The 14,634-nt window shown below is 32.6% G+C and overlaps 1 protein-coding gene across 2 annotated transcripts in view; it reads right to left on the bottom strand.

Moving 5' to 3' along the window:
- Positions 1 to 791: 791 nt before the first annotated feature.
- The window catches only part of fwd (phosphatidylinositol 4-kinase beta fwd), a 233,133-nt gene continuing 219,290 nt past the window's right edge, over positions 792 to 14,634 (bottom strand). For both annotated transcript variants that reach the window (XM_089099304.1, XM_089099303.1), the window contains exon 14: positions 792 to 6,439. In XM_089099304.1, coding sequence (XP_088955430.1) covers positions 6,255 to 6,439 — 185 coding nt within the window. In that variant the 3' untranslated portion in view covers positions 792 to 6,254. The remainder of the gene's footprint in view (positions 6,440 to 14,634) is intronic.

Raw genomic sequence — 14,634 nt, forward strand, 5'->3', positions numbered from 1 at the left:
CACTGAAGTACAATTTTTTTTTTTTTAAATAAACACATTTGTGCAATTGTGAAAAATAATCAGATTTCACTGTATTTACCCGTTTTCAAATAGTCTATATGTGAAAGTTAAACACCGTCACTGCCATCTACCAAAAAGATATAAACAGGCTAATATTCATAAATTTAGGCAAAGTTAGGTTTGGTTACATTAGCTAGATGGCTTTTGGGCGTTTGTTTTATAAACGATTTTCAAGACTTAGAGAATAGGCATAAAAATGAAAAATGTGATTGAAAAACTGGATAAACAAGAAAATAGTGAGGATAACGGTACTCCCCCCTGGAAAATATGTTAGCTAGGCTAATTTTGCATATTATGAAGTAAGAATTGTTTCGTTAACATGTCTCCCTATGACCTGGCGTGGTCATAAATTTATACCCAGAAACTGCGCTTTGGAAATTCTACTCTTAGCATCTTACTACATTCATCATATTAACTAATAATACTACATAGGCTAGTTAAGCTGTTCGGTTGTAGGCCGACTTAAACGCTTCCTGTAAGCATTGTTAAACAAAAATTGGTCATTTGAATAAATTGAGGGCTTAATAAGGCATGGCAGCACCATCTTCCAACACACAGTACCTTCATCTGGAACAGCTTTAAGCCATACCTAATGCCCGGCTCCTTTTTTAACATTGAAATATGGACCAAATCCTGTCTTGTACATCTTTTGTAAGTGTTTTGGTTCTACCCTTAGCATGTAAAAACTAAAGCGTTAGCAGAAGATCTAAACAAAACTCAAAGACAACAATTAAGTTTTGTATATAATTTTACACGACAATTTGTAGTTTAGAAGCAAACAAAAAATAAACAAAAAGCAATACAAAAAAAAATACAAAAAAGAAACAAGAACTTGGCACTGAAATAAAACAGAAAAAGAAACCAAAGGCACGGACTGGATTGGAAAAGTTATAACCGTGTAAAAATAGAAGATATTCAGAGTGCATCCCAAAAGCCAATTACCGCTAATGAAAATTAATTATTAATTACAATTTGCGTTCAAAAATACTAGTTAATTAAATAATTTGATTAATTTTTTTTATAAAAAGCAAAGAAAGAACAAAAATGTTAACAAATGTAAACAGGTTTTTGGTGCACTTTTTAAAGCCTTTTTTGTACCCCCCCCCCCCCCGAGAACAAAAATCCTGGATACGGCATGGGACGAAGGTAATAATATTAAATGGTCGTAATTAATGATAAATGGCTTCTGGAAGGCACCGTCAGTCAGAAAACTTTAATGAAGAGGGTAACAAAATAATAAACTACTTGAAGCCCTAAAAATTTTCCGGATATTTCATTTGACAAAAAAACTATCATTAAATACTTTCTAAAAATTAATTTTCTAAAAAACTTCTAGGAATACCACTAAGACTGGATGGTTGGAGGCTGGTCTCAAATTATTGAGATTTAAAATTTTGATATTTTAAAGAATCACTCCTCCATACGAAGGAGGCACACTCCCCCCCCACCAGAATTGTTTCTGGGGGATTTCTGGAACCAATCTAGATAGATCAGTCCAATCATTTTATTAGATTCATGCTAAAATATGCGTTCATCTGATCCAACCACCAAATGTTCAGAGCCTCAAAATACCAATATAATTAATCTCAATTATATTTTTATTTTATATATTTATTTATGTAATCTCAATTATTATCTTATATTTGATTTTTCCCTTATTTTTGGTTTCTTGCTTATATTGAGAAATCAATATGAGTTTAGGTACTAACACTGGAATATATTACAGAAGTAGCCAAATTTATTCAAGCAAAGAAAAGTATAAGAAAATTGTTGAAAATTCAGAGTCCAGGAAACCCCGCCCCCCCCCCCAATCCGTCCTTTAATCTTTAGTTTATTTATTAGTCTACCCTCACTCAATTCTTTGAAAAGTAGGCCCAGACTCAAAAACGTATTATATGGGCATCATCACCCTTCCCAGCCCATAAAGGTTTTTAGACTATTCACGATGTATTTAGACAGCGTGAAGTATAGCCCCTTGAAGAGAACTGTCCGATGATATAAGTTACAAGATCAATAAGAAAACAATAATAAGTATAAAAGTTCATATACAATAAGCATTGAAATAGGAAGATATAAAAAACTGAAATAAGGAATGAGATACAGCAAAAGACTTTTTAACTCCTAAGAAAAAATGAAAACTAGAGTGTCAAACTCCTACTCATTTCCAAGGCCGTATTCAGGGGGGATAAGGGGCTTGACCCCTCCCTCCTCCCCCCCCCCCCCAAAAAAAAAAACTGTCCCGACTCGTAAAATCTTTGCAAAAATTCACATAATGAAATATTCGATGCGTCTAATAATGTTTTTTTTGTAGACCCCCCCCCCCGAAAAAAATGACTCCCCAGATAAAAATTCTTGATACGGCCTTACTCATTACAGGGCGACTCGAAGGGCTGGGCTGCGGCAAATCAAAAGACGCTTGTTTAGGATAAATTTTATGATAGCAAAAACATCACTTATAATTCGGCTTTTTAGATTGCTATTAAGGGAAAACTTCAAATTATTTTTTAGGTCTCTAATACAGCAAAATTATCCTGATACTAAAACCTCTATTTCTCTACTATTTTTGTGTATGAAAAAACATATTAAAGATTTATTTTCCTTGTGCGAGTTTTTGTATTTTTCTGGACCCGGCTCCAATGTTTCAAAAAAGGAAATAAAATTTTCTAATTTGATAGCTCAAATTCAGCAATATTTATCTACCAAATTCTATTTAAAAATTGTCTTTGCCTTTTTTTAGATAAGGAAATAGGTAAAAATTATACGAAAACAGTGGCGTTTTATTTTTTAAAACAAATTTATACCAATGTATAAGAACAATAATAATTAATATTCCGATTCTGTTGTAGTGAATAGACTGGTTGAAGTCTAACAAATATATAAGTATCTTGTCCTATCGGTGCATGTCCCAAAATCATATATTTCACGGTGCGCTTTAACGAGTTTCAGAAAAATAGAAACTTCTGAATTTCTCGAAATATTTGAATATGAATTCAGCCATTCGACTGACCTTGCCTAGTTTGAGGAGTGCAACTGTAAATCTTTGTAACATTTTTGCAAGAATTGCCACATTTATAATTTTTTAAGTTGAATTAGAAATTCCAAATACCTAATTACCGCAGCCATAATCAATAACATGATTGATTAACAGAATCATGGGGAAGCAGTCATTAATATAATTAATACATACGGGAAAATAATTCAAATAGGAAGTTTCAGCAATCATAACTCTAAAAGCATGACGAATAACTTTTTAAAAGCAGAAAAAATATACCCAAAGATTAAATTTGACAAATATACACAAAGAAAATCAAAACAAACTATGTATATATTACGAGATTTAAAATAAGATGCATCGAATTTCTATTAACCCTGTCGCCAGTGGCGTCAATAAGGGAAGGAGCTGTGCCCCTTAATTTTTTTTGCCACCCTCCCCAGATTTAAAAAAATGTCTTTTTTTTAAAAATGTTTTCCTTGAAAAATATTATTTTGGTATTTTCAAAAATTGACAAATATACACAACGGAAATCAAAACAAACTTTGTATATATCACAAGGTTTAGAGTAAAATGCATTGAATTTCTATTAACCCTGTCGCCAGTGGCGTCAATAAGGGAAGGAGCTGTGTCCCTTAATTTTTTTTGCCACCCTCCCCAGATTTTGAAAAATGTCTTTTCTTAAAAATGTTTTCCTTGAAAAATATTTTTTTGGTATTTTCAAAAATGGACAAATATACACAACGGAAATCAAAACAAACTTTGTATATATCACAAGGTTTAGAGTAAAATGAATTGAATTTCTATTAACCCTGTCGCCAGTGGCATCAATAAGGGAAGGAGCTGTGCCCCTTAACTTTTTTTTGCCACCCTCCGCAGATTTTGAAAAATGTCTTTTCTTAAAAATGTTTTCCTTGAAAAATATTTTTTTGGTATTTTCAAAAATGGACAAATATACACAACGGAAATCAAAACAAACTTTGTATATATCACAAGGTTTAGAGTAAAATGAATTGAATTTCTATTAACCCTGTCGCCAGTGGCGTCAATAAGGGAAGGAGCTGTGCCCCTTAATTTTTTTTGCCACCCTCCCCAGATTTTGAAAAATGTCTTTTCTTAAAAATGTTTTCCTTGAAAAATATTTTTTTGGTATTTTCAAAAATGGACAAATATACACAACGGAAATCAAAACAAACTTTGTATATATCACAAGGTTTAGAGTAAAATGAATTGAATTTCTATTAACCCTGTCGCCAGTGGCGTCAATAAGGGAAGGAGCTGTGCCCCTTAATTTTTTTTGCCACCCTCCCCAGATTTTGAAAAATGTCTTTTCTTAAAAATGTTTTCCTTGAAAAATATTTTTTTGGTATTTTCAAAAATGGACAAATATACACAACGGAAATCAAAACAAACTTTGTATATATCACAAAGTTTAGAGTAAAATGAATTGAATTTCTATTAACCCTGTCGCCAGTGCCGTCAATAAGGGAAGGAGCTGTGTCCCCTAATTTTTTTTGCCACCCTCCGCAGATTTTGAAAAATGTTTATTTTTTAGACGTTTTCCTTGAAAAATGTTTTTTTGGTATTTTCAGAAATGAAAATTTAGTCCCTAGCCTATATTTTGTAAATGTATTTGAGCCATCTTCTCTAAATTTTCTTGAATTGTAGCCACTACCTGTTGCATTCTCTGTTGAAGGTTAAGAAGCTCTTAGAACCGTTTTTTTCAGTTTTCCCTTTTCAATGCTCTGTTGACCATAGTCCAGTGCACAGCCACCAGGAAAGAATGTGCTACAGAGGACATTTACCAATAACTATATTTAATTATTTTTAATTATTTGCGTTCGAAACCACCAGATAATAAAATAATTATTTGTAGCATAATCCCAGAAAATTTAAAAATTCCAGAAACTATTGCCTAACATGATCACACATGGAGTGGAATTTGTTGTTATAAGCCTTTTTAGGATTAAGATGATAAAAAATAATTAATGATAATCAATTATAATTGGCTTCTGGCACGCACTCTAACTCTTATTAGTTCCTCTTTTCCTCACAATCGTCACAGGTTAAACAAACTATTATCGTTAGTTTAGGCCACCAAAAAAAAATTCTTAGGGTAAAACAATTCAAAAAGTGTGATTTAGTAGGAAACGGAATTACAATTTAAAGCATGCAATTTAATACTAGCGATTTTTAATTGTTGAAACTAATGATGAAATCAGGGGACATGGTAAAAGCAAGATCATTAGGGGTGTTGGATCTAATCTAGGTCAGCATGTATTTTTTTCTTCCATATAGACTACCAAATTCTCTTTCTCTTACGTTGCTTTAAAACACAAACTTTTATGTGTTACCTTAAATGCCCTTCTTATATGTTAGTACGTTACAAACTACGTTGCCTGTTTATACGATTTTCTTCGATTTACGTTAGGCTTATTGTTCGGAACCATGAAATTATTAGGAAATGTTTCCATTGAAAGAACCCAGATAACTCCCCAAATGTCAAACCTGTGTACTGGCTGGTATAGGGGGGAGATGTGTGTTGTTTATTGAGATGTGGGTAGAAAAATTGCTGAGAAATGGGGGTTTATTAGTGTTAGGAATCTGACGTGGTTTCTTCGTGTGGACATGATCAATCGTGTGGGTGTTATATGATGGTTTTGTTTATATTAGTTTTTTTTAAGTGTTTTCATGTTTTAATCAACCTGTTCAATTGTTAAATTGACTCTTTTAATTGTTTTTGTATGTTGTTCACTTTTGTTTTCCTTTTGTAGCCTTGGTCCTGCACTTTTTTGTGTCAAATATACTATACTACAGCATTACAGTTTTAATTCATCTGGGGCCTTTTTTAACACAATTAATTTATCAATTAATTACTACAATTACCTACTTAGCTTCTTACTAATTAATAGTTTACTTAATAGAATTATTTATATTAGGTCTTTCTGAGTTTTATACTCCCATGAATTTTAGATTGCATAAAAAATATCACACCATATTTTCCTTAGTAGACACCGTGGAGCCATCTATCCAGCATGAAAAACTACTATAACAGTCATTTATTTGTTCATTAGTCGATATAAATAGCTTTCAGTAGAAACGAAGATCACAGCACAAATCTTATCAAAACCTAGACGACTAGTACAAGCCTAAGTTGGTCCCAAGTCACTTTTCTGAAAACACATCAGATCATCGTTATGAATTAGAGTATTCCGTTTGTGAAATATTGAAATCCATCATATAATCTTGTAGATAAGGAGCATAAACTTGATTCTACCATAGAGTCCACATAATTTTGGAGTTCAGAGTCAGTTATACCGATCATAAAACGATTCCTCAAGGCTCCAACCGCAGCTGCTCCAGACCGTAAGCATTGAAGTTCTCCAGCTGGAAGAAAGAAAAATCGTTTTAGATATCAAATCCTTGGTTTTCTTTTAGATAGATTTATGGAACTTCTGCTGGTCAAGGCACAAAATATAACACTTGATTGAAGCCAATGTTCTCGCTATTGCTCGTTTGAAGGAGAGGTGGGAGTGGTCCAGGCTTTTCAATGAAAATTGTTGGTGTGATGTAAGAAAATGGAGCACAAGATTTATTTGCGACTACAGAGTAAATCTAATAATAAAAAAAAAACGAGAAAAGAAACGCTCACTAATGAATAGTAGTTTCACCTCGTTTTGATTATTTACTGTTACGCTTTACTTTCATTAAAAAAAAAGTTTAATTGATTTAATTTCCGATCATTTTTAACATCATATAGAGATTATTTCAAAACGTTTGCTCCCAGAAACATGTTTTCATGGGTTTCTTAACTATTTGTGTTGCGGGGCAACATAATGTTCTCCTTTCACAACTGTTTATTTTTCCCCAAAACTCGATATTTTTTGGGGGTAGGGGATCCGTTTATCAGGTAGAAAAGTCCCTGTGAAATTTCTGAAATTACCATTAGTTTAACAGGAATTTTTTCACAAAACTATCCCAGCTGGAAAAGGAAAATTGAAAGTACCGTAATCCTGTAAAACCTCAGATTACTTTCAGATTACAACTCAGAAAACTTCTCGAATACTCGGACTATGTGTCTTGGCTTTTTTCTAGAATTAGCCATGTCTTGATGCCTACTGCAAAATACGTGATTTTCAATTCAACCGAGTCCGTTGATTTTGAAGTGAAAATCAAGTATTTTGCAGTAGGCATTAAGACATGGCTAATTGTAGAAAAAAGTCAAGACAGATAGTCCGAGCAATGAGAGGCTGAAATGTTTAAATGGTATGGGTAAATGGTGGGAGTAAGTATGACTCTCTTATTGGACAAATACTTGTGTGTTAGTTTTTGGAAAGGCTACGCCTGCCTAGTCTCAGGTCCTCTCTGAGGACCAGCGAAAAAAATTCCGTGTCTCTTCTAAATTTCACGGAAAATATTCTAGAAAAGTTAATCTCGAAAGCTAATTAAAATTTTTCGGCTTGCTTTCTGAAATTTTTAATTTGATGCCTCTTCTATTTTAATCGAGCAACGGTATGAAAAGTTTACAAGATGATATAAGCTTTCTTATATATGAAATTGCTTCGTTGATTTAGAAATAATTTTCAAAGTTGACATACCGCATTTAATTGATACCCTATAGGTATTTTTTTTTTTCTAGAGAAATTTGACTTTTTTTAAACGCAGATAGACAATTCTTGATTTTCTAAGAATAGAAGCTGAGAGTGGTTTTCTAAAATTAAATTCAAGCTGTGAATTTTTCTGTTCTAAAATTTTCATTTTGCGACTTCCCTACATTTAGTCTTAACTAAGATGTCCTAGCTTCGAAACTAAACTTTTAAAATCAAATAACTTTGAATTCTTAAAGAACTTTACATTATATCTGAGAAAACCTACAAAAATTTCTGCATCACTCATAAAGTCTTGGAAAATAATACCCTCATTCTGATTTCGAAAAGCAGAAGTTTCAATTTTTCTATAATTTTCAATTTCAATGTTTATTATATTTTATGCGTTTAACTCCGTCGACAGTTAATAAAGAACACTGTTTTATATTAAAAAATGAATTTAGTTTCATAAGAATATATACTAAAAATAATGTCTAATGTCATCGTGCATCGATTCCCTTGATATCCTAGAGGTAACTTTTATTCCAGACAGGTTATTACTTTTTTGAACAATCATAAACAGATTTTGATCTTTAAAGAACTGGAGATTACAATGATTTTCCAGAAATAAAATTCCTTCTGTGACTTTTTCTATTTTGAATTTTTGATTCTGCGAGTTCCCTACATTTAGTCTTAAGTAAAATACCCTAGCTTCAATGCTTTACTTTTTAGAAATCCAATAACTTTGAATACGGATATAACTTCACATTATCTCTTCGACAACCTAAACAAAATTTCCATGAAACCCAAATTTCTGGAAATCCAAATTTCAAAACAATAACTGCCGATTTATTTTCTTTTTACAATTTGCAATGTTTATTTCTACTATATTTTAAGACATTAAATGCCATGAAAAGTAAGCAAGAAAACATGCACTCTCTTGTATCCAAAATAAAGCCGAAAAGGCAAGGAAGGAGTATTTTTAACCTTCCTCATAAATTCAAATATAATAAATTTTACATATCTGTAGTCAGCATGATACGGAACACTATTTATGTATTTATTCTTTTCAAGCTTAGATTTTTGTAGTTTAAGTGAGTATTGTAGAGGTTACTCTTTACTTACAACTAGTTACCATGTACTGTTTGAAAACATTACCAAAATATGCCCAAAACCAGTTGACGAATTTTTGTAGAATTTGGGCCATGTTTGGCGCGGATTACTTTCTATTTACAACTTTTTACCCTGTACTGTTAGAAAAAATTACCAAAATTAAACCGAAATAAGTTGACAAACTTTTGTAGAGTTTAGGTCACTATCGGAAAGGGTTGCTTCTTGCCTAAAGTTCATTACATTTACTGCTTGATAACATTACCAAAACTTGACCAAAACCAGTTGACAAATTTTTGTAGTTTTGGGTCAAATTGACATGGGCTACTCTTTATTTGCAACTTGTTACCATGTTCTGTTTGATAACATTACCGAAACTCGACTAGAACCAGTTGAAAAAACCTCATTCATGCAAGATCCCCCCCTCCTTCCAAGCAGATTAGCATATGAATGTAAATGTTTTATGTTACACAAAAATTATTTCCACAATATGAGTGTAGCTCTTACTTTGGAGCACCCCTAATGTATACTTTGTCCAAATATACTCCACCAAACATTGAATGGTAAATGGTAAGGTTAGAATGGTAAATTTATCAGGGGGTAACTTACAGAGTCTTCTTAAGTGCCGAATTGTAGATTTGACGTTACAATATGATGACATCTAACCTCATGACTTTTTTTTGTTTTTTTGTTTAGATAATCAAAAAGGCAATATTTGAATGCTGCCACTACTACTGATACCACTACTACTACCACACTACTCCATATACAAAATTGAGAGGAAATTTGAAATAAATCAAGAGACACTATGTGCATGTACATTGTCAAAAGAGCGTATCTCAGGAATTGATTTGGGTATTAAGCTGGAATTTTCAGAGAATGCTTAAGGGGGAATATCATCTAACCAAAAGGCAATATGTACACGCTACTACTAATACTACTATCAATGCTACATTTACTACTACTACCACTTCAGCTACTACCTCTATTGCAACTACTTGTAAGGCTAAGAGCGTTGAGATGAAAATTTCCAGAAGTATATGAACATGCAGGTTATCAAAAGGACATATGAGCAATTTCATAGCAATGGCTAATTATATTAAATTCTAACCTCATGACTAATAGCTATAATAGGTATTTCGGGGTGATTGTCAATTATGAAATTATTAGTTTCTGACATACAGTGAGGGATTACTCGGATGTCACATTACACTTTATATCATAGGCAGGGATTTATTTAAGTGACGGGGATGAGGAACTATTCCTAATCTTAAAAGGGACACGTTATATGAAAAAAAAAAAAATACAAAATGTTGGAGAAACTACAGAATTCCAGAGTGTTGGGGATAAGTAGTTCCAGCTCAGTTGCAGCTCTCGAATCTCTTACATCCGGGGCAAAATATTGATGAGTCCCCCCCCGCCAAGTCTCCCAAAATTTTCAGGCCAAATTTTGGCAAAATATTCATTCATTAATAAAAATTTCCATTTATTTTAAATCTGACTTTTCTAGCTTTAGCCCCTGACTTCTCTAGCTTAATTAATTAGATATTATAAAATATTATTATAAAATTAGATATTATAAAATTATTACAAGATAATAATTAGATATTATTTCGTTCTAAATGATTGTTATAGAATCTTCACGTTTTATGCTCATTAACGCTATATCATTTAGTCACTCCTGGAACATAGTCGATTTGAGGTAAATTAATATTAATTTAAGTTTACTAAACGACCACTCATTACTGGCAACCGACATTGCAATCGGTAATAATATTTGATAGACAACTCTTACGTTTGCGAAGACCCCTTCATCTCCATTTTCAATAATTAACTCTTAACAAAATTAAAATTAATTAAATTCAGTCTACTTACTTTTATTCTCAAGGAATGGTGATGAAGATACAGGAAAAATAAAAATTTCGGATTCAATTTGCTTATACTTACTGCCAACTGCGCCATCTACTTTTTTTTACAAAAATAGAATTTCAAAAATTACGAAACGATCATAACTGTTCGAATATTTAATTGAAAATTTGCGCCCCTAAAATTTCTGTACCCGCGGTAAGTGTCTCCTCTGTCTTCCCCTAAAACCGCCTCTGTTTTAATTTACAAAAAATAAAAGCCAAGAAACCTATTGGTTTGGTAGAAGAACTCCAAAATCCAACACACGTTTCTATATATAATTAAAAAAAAGAAAAAAATATCCAACACGGACATAAGAATGACTCATTAACTACTATTTCATCTAAGGTTTTACTTAAACAACAACTCAAAGAAAATGGTTATAAAAACCCTTCAAATTTCCACCAAGAAAGAGGAAGATGCTCTTTTGGGATAGAGGCTGAAATAGTTTCGAAAAAAAAATTCCCCAGAAAAAAAAAATTCCAAATTAAAAAAAAATCTAATTTTTTCCAAAAAATGGCCCCTTCATTTAAACCTTTCTAACCAAGCTAAGCTTTTCTTATGTATTCTAAACAAACTGCCTCAAAATTTGCTTTCCAAACTCGTATTGGAATTTTTTTTCCCCTGAAGTTTAACGGAACCAACAATAACTAGGAGACGTGAAATTTGCCACACGTGACTTGCAATTTTACAATTTCGCAAATCAAATGGGCTGTCAACGAAAATTCTGACCTTTAGAATTGGTAATACTTTGCCATCTGGGTAACGTCTTATGCCAATCTATTCAAAGCCTTCCTCTTTACGCCCTCCGAGGAAGTTCCCATTTCCCTTAAATATTTCCTCACGATATCTTCCCATCCCGTTCGGGAACGACCTGCTTTTCATTTTGCCCTAGACGATTGAACGACAAGGAAATTTGGTAATCTGTCACCCTTAAACCGCAGAACGTGTCCTAGTCATCTCTAGTTTCTCTCATAAACTTACAGTTTACTTTTTTTCAGGACCATCCTACACCAAAAAGCTGTTTATTCTGCTGTTTGCGAGATTATCTAAAATTGTGAGATTATCAATTATCTAAAATTTTATCTAAAATTATATAAAATTATCTAAAATTTTCTTTTCTTTTTTCTCCCTTTCCTAAAGAAGAAAATTATTGAGCACATTATTGAGCACAATATTGAGCACAATATTTGTCATATTGAGCACTTATTGAGCACAATATTTGTCATATTGAGCACTTATTGAGCACAATATTTGTCATATTGAGCACTTATTGAGCACAATATTTGTCATATTGAGGACTTATTGAGCACTTATTGAGCACTTATTGAGCACAATATTTGTCATATTGAGCACTTATTGAGCACAATATTTGTCATATTGAGGACTTATTGAGCACTTATTGAGCACAATAACTTATTGAGCACATATTGAGCACTTATTGACCACAATATTTGTCATATTGAGGACTTATTGAGCACTTATTGAGCACAATAACTTATTGAGCACATATTGAGCACAATGTTTGTCATATTGAACACCTATTGAGCACAATATTTGTCATATTGAGCACTTATTGAGCACAATAACTTATTGAGCACATATTGAGCACTTATTGAGCACAATATTGAGCACTTATTGAGCACAATATTTGTCAGACTACTAAGCAACTGTAATAAAAAGAAAATAATGCCCCCTATTCTACGGTATAGTTTCTTCTCCTTTTGATTATTTACTGCTATTCTTTACTGTCACTTAAAAAAATTACATTAATTTGATTTCTGATCAGTTTTTCATAAACATGTTTTTTACCATGTTTTAATTTTTCTGATTCGAATAACTATTTGCGTTGCGGAGCAACACTACTGCTTTCATATTTGTTTATTTTTCAATCAAACTCGAATTTTTTTTTTTTTTTTTTTTTTTTTTAATTAATAATCCCACCTCCTCTCTTCCCAATTGTACTAACATTAAAAAAAAACTACTTTTAAACATTGCAAAAGACTAAATGCCACCTACACTCTATATTTAACTGAAATTAGCGGCCAAAGAGTGGTCTTCGCATTATTGTACTTCTACTAAAATAATTTTTAATCCATATTAACAATAAAATAAAATTCTCTCCCGCAGAGAGGACGTCCCCCCTCCGCAGGAAGTCCCCGCTTGCGGTGGCCATTTACAACAACAGACAAAATTTTCTCAAATTCCAATTCTGCAAAGAAGCCACTACAAAAAAAAAATATATAAAAAATAATATCCCAATAAAAAATAAATAAAAAAAACAACAAAAAACCAAAAAAACCCTCTTTTACATTATCATTTCAGCTTATTTTTACAACACACAAAAATAAACACACTAATATTTACGAAAAACAAATAAGCTGAAATGACCACCAAACCCCATTTTTAAACTTCATTTTTTTTCTTTTTTCCTATTTTTTCCTTTTTTGGCTGCTAATTAAAAAAGAAAAAAAATTATCAATAATTTTTTTTAAACTACCTTACTGGCAACGCTGTTTTCTCACTCACTCACGCAAAAAAACTATCTCTTACCAATAAAGTACTCAAACTCTCTCCACTACTTACTTTCTCATTCTCTTTTCCCACCCACCATATTTACAAAAAAATTCATAATTCAAAATAAAAAATATACTCTCTACTCTTTTCTTATCTTCAATAATTCCATTTTCTTCTCAAACTCATAAAACCCTCTAAACACACCACTTTCTTTCTTTTCCTTCTACTCTACGCATAATGACACATATTACGAATAATATACCACCGAGAATTTTTCTTTTTCACATCCAAATCCAAATTTATGTCAAATTTCACCAGCTTCTTCTTTACTTCATCACTTTGAACTTTAATTTTGAACTTTTCACTTAAATCAAAAACAAACTGAAAAATTCCCTTATTTTCATTACACTTGATGAACTCGTGGTCTAAACCATCTTCCACTACTTCAAAACAAAAAGAGCATTTTTCATCTTCATTTCTCAGGAAACGTGACACTTTTTTGGTAAGGCAGAATCATGTGTATGACTTGATACATAAGCTCTCTCACTTTTGGTTCCATGGGAAAAGAATGTAAATTTCTAAAGGCATTTTCAAAATTTACAAATGGTTCTTTTTTTACGTGATATCCGTTATTTTCCTCTTCGGGAGTTAAAATCCTGGTTATCTCAGTTTTTATTTCTCTACTATCCGCCATAAGAAGCCCTTTCTCTTGCAGTTGCTTTAATATCGAGAAAGAATCTTTCATGAAAACTGGGACGTTTGTGTCTGAATTTGTTGAATTAGGATTGTTTAGTAGGGGAACCAACCACTCTCTGGTCATTTGAAAGTGTTCTTGTGGTCCATTTAAAAATGCAAGTGTCATTCTAGCAAGCATATTTTGGCACAGTTTTCTAAAATCCAGTACTTCTAGACCTCCCGATTTCTTTGAGCAAAAGAACAACTTCTTACTCAGTTTTTCTAGCTTACTGCTCCATATAAAACGCCACATGTAGGTTTTAATTTTCTTTGCTATAGGTTCCGGGAGGGGTATTACTGGGGCCAGATAAAGTATTCTTGATACACAATACATGTTGACGAAAGTTGATCTCTGGAACAAGGAAAGATTCCTGCCTTTATCTTCGCCACATAGCAAACACTGACTCTCGAGTACTTTATTTTCCCATGCGTTCTACAAGCAATTTCCTCTGGCTGAAAACTCCACGCCAAGTGTCTATACTGTAGGATTGACTTCCAGCCAAGTTTCCTTTTCCAAGCTCCTAATCCAACTCGCCTTTGCGCTTTTTGTTAACGGGAGGATCTTGCTCTTTTTCTTGTGAGTCCTGACGGCAAAATTTTTCTCGTACCATTCTAGGCCCCGCATTACAGTTTTAATGTCACTCACTCCATCGGTGAAGAAATTCCCATCGTCCACAAAGGCCTCAGACTTGAGAACTAAAGTTGGCAGTACTCTGATACCCGTTATTC

Source organism: Artemia sp. Qi Xiang Cuo, chromosome 13 (assembly GCF_049724085.1).
Source record: "Artemia sp. Qi Xiang Cuo chromosome 13, ASM4972408v1, whole genome shotgun sequence".
Classification (NCBI taxonomy): Eukaryota; Metazoa; Arthropoda; class Branchiopoda; order Anostraca; family Artemiidae; genus Artemia; species Artemia sp. Qi Xiang Cuo.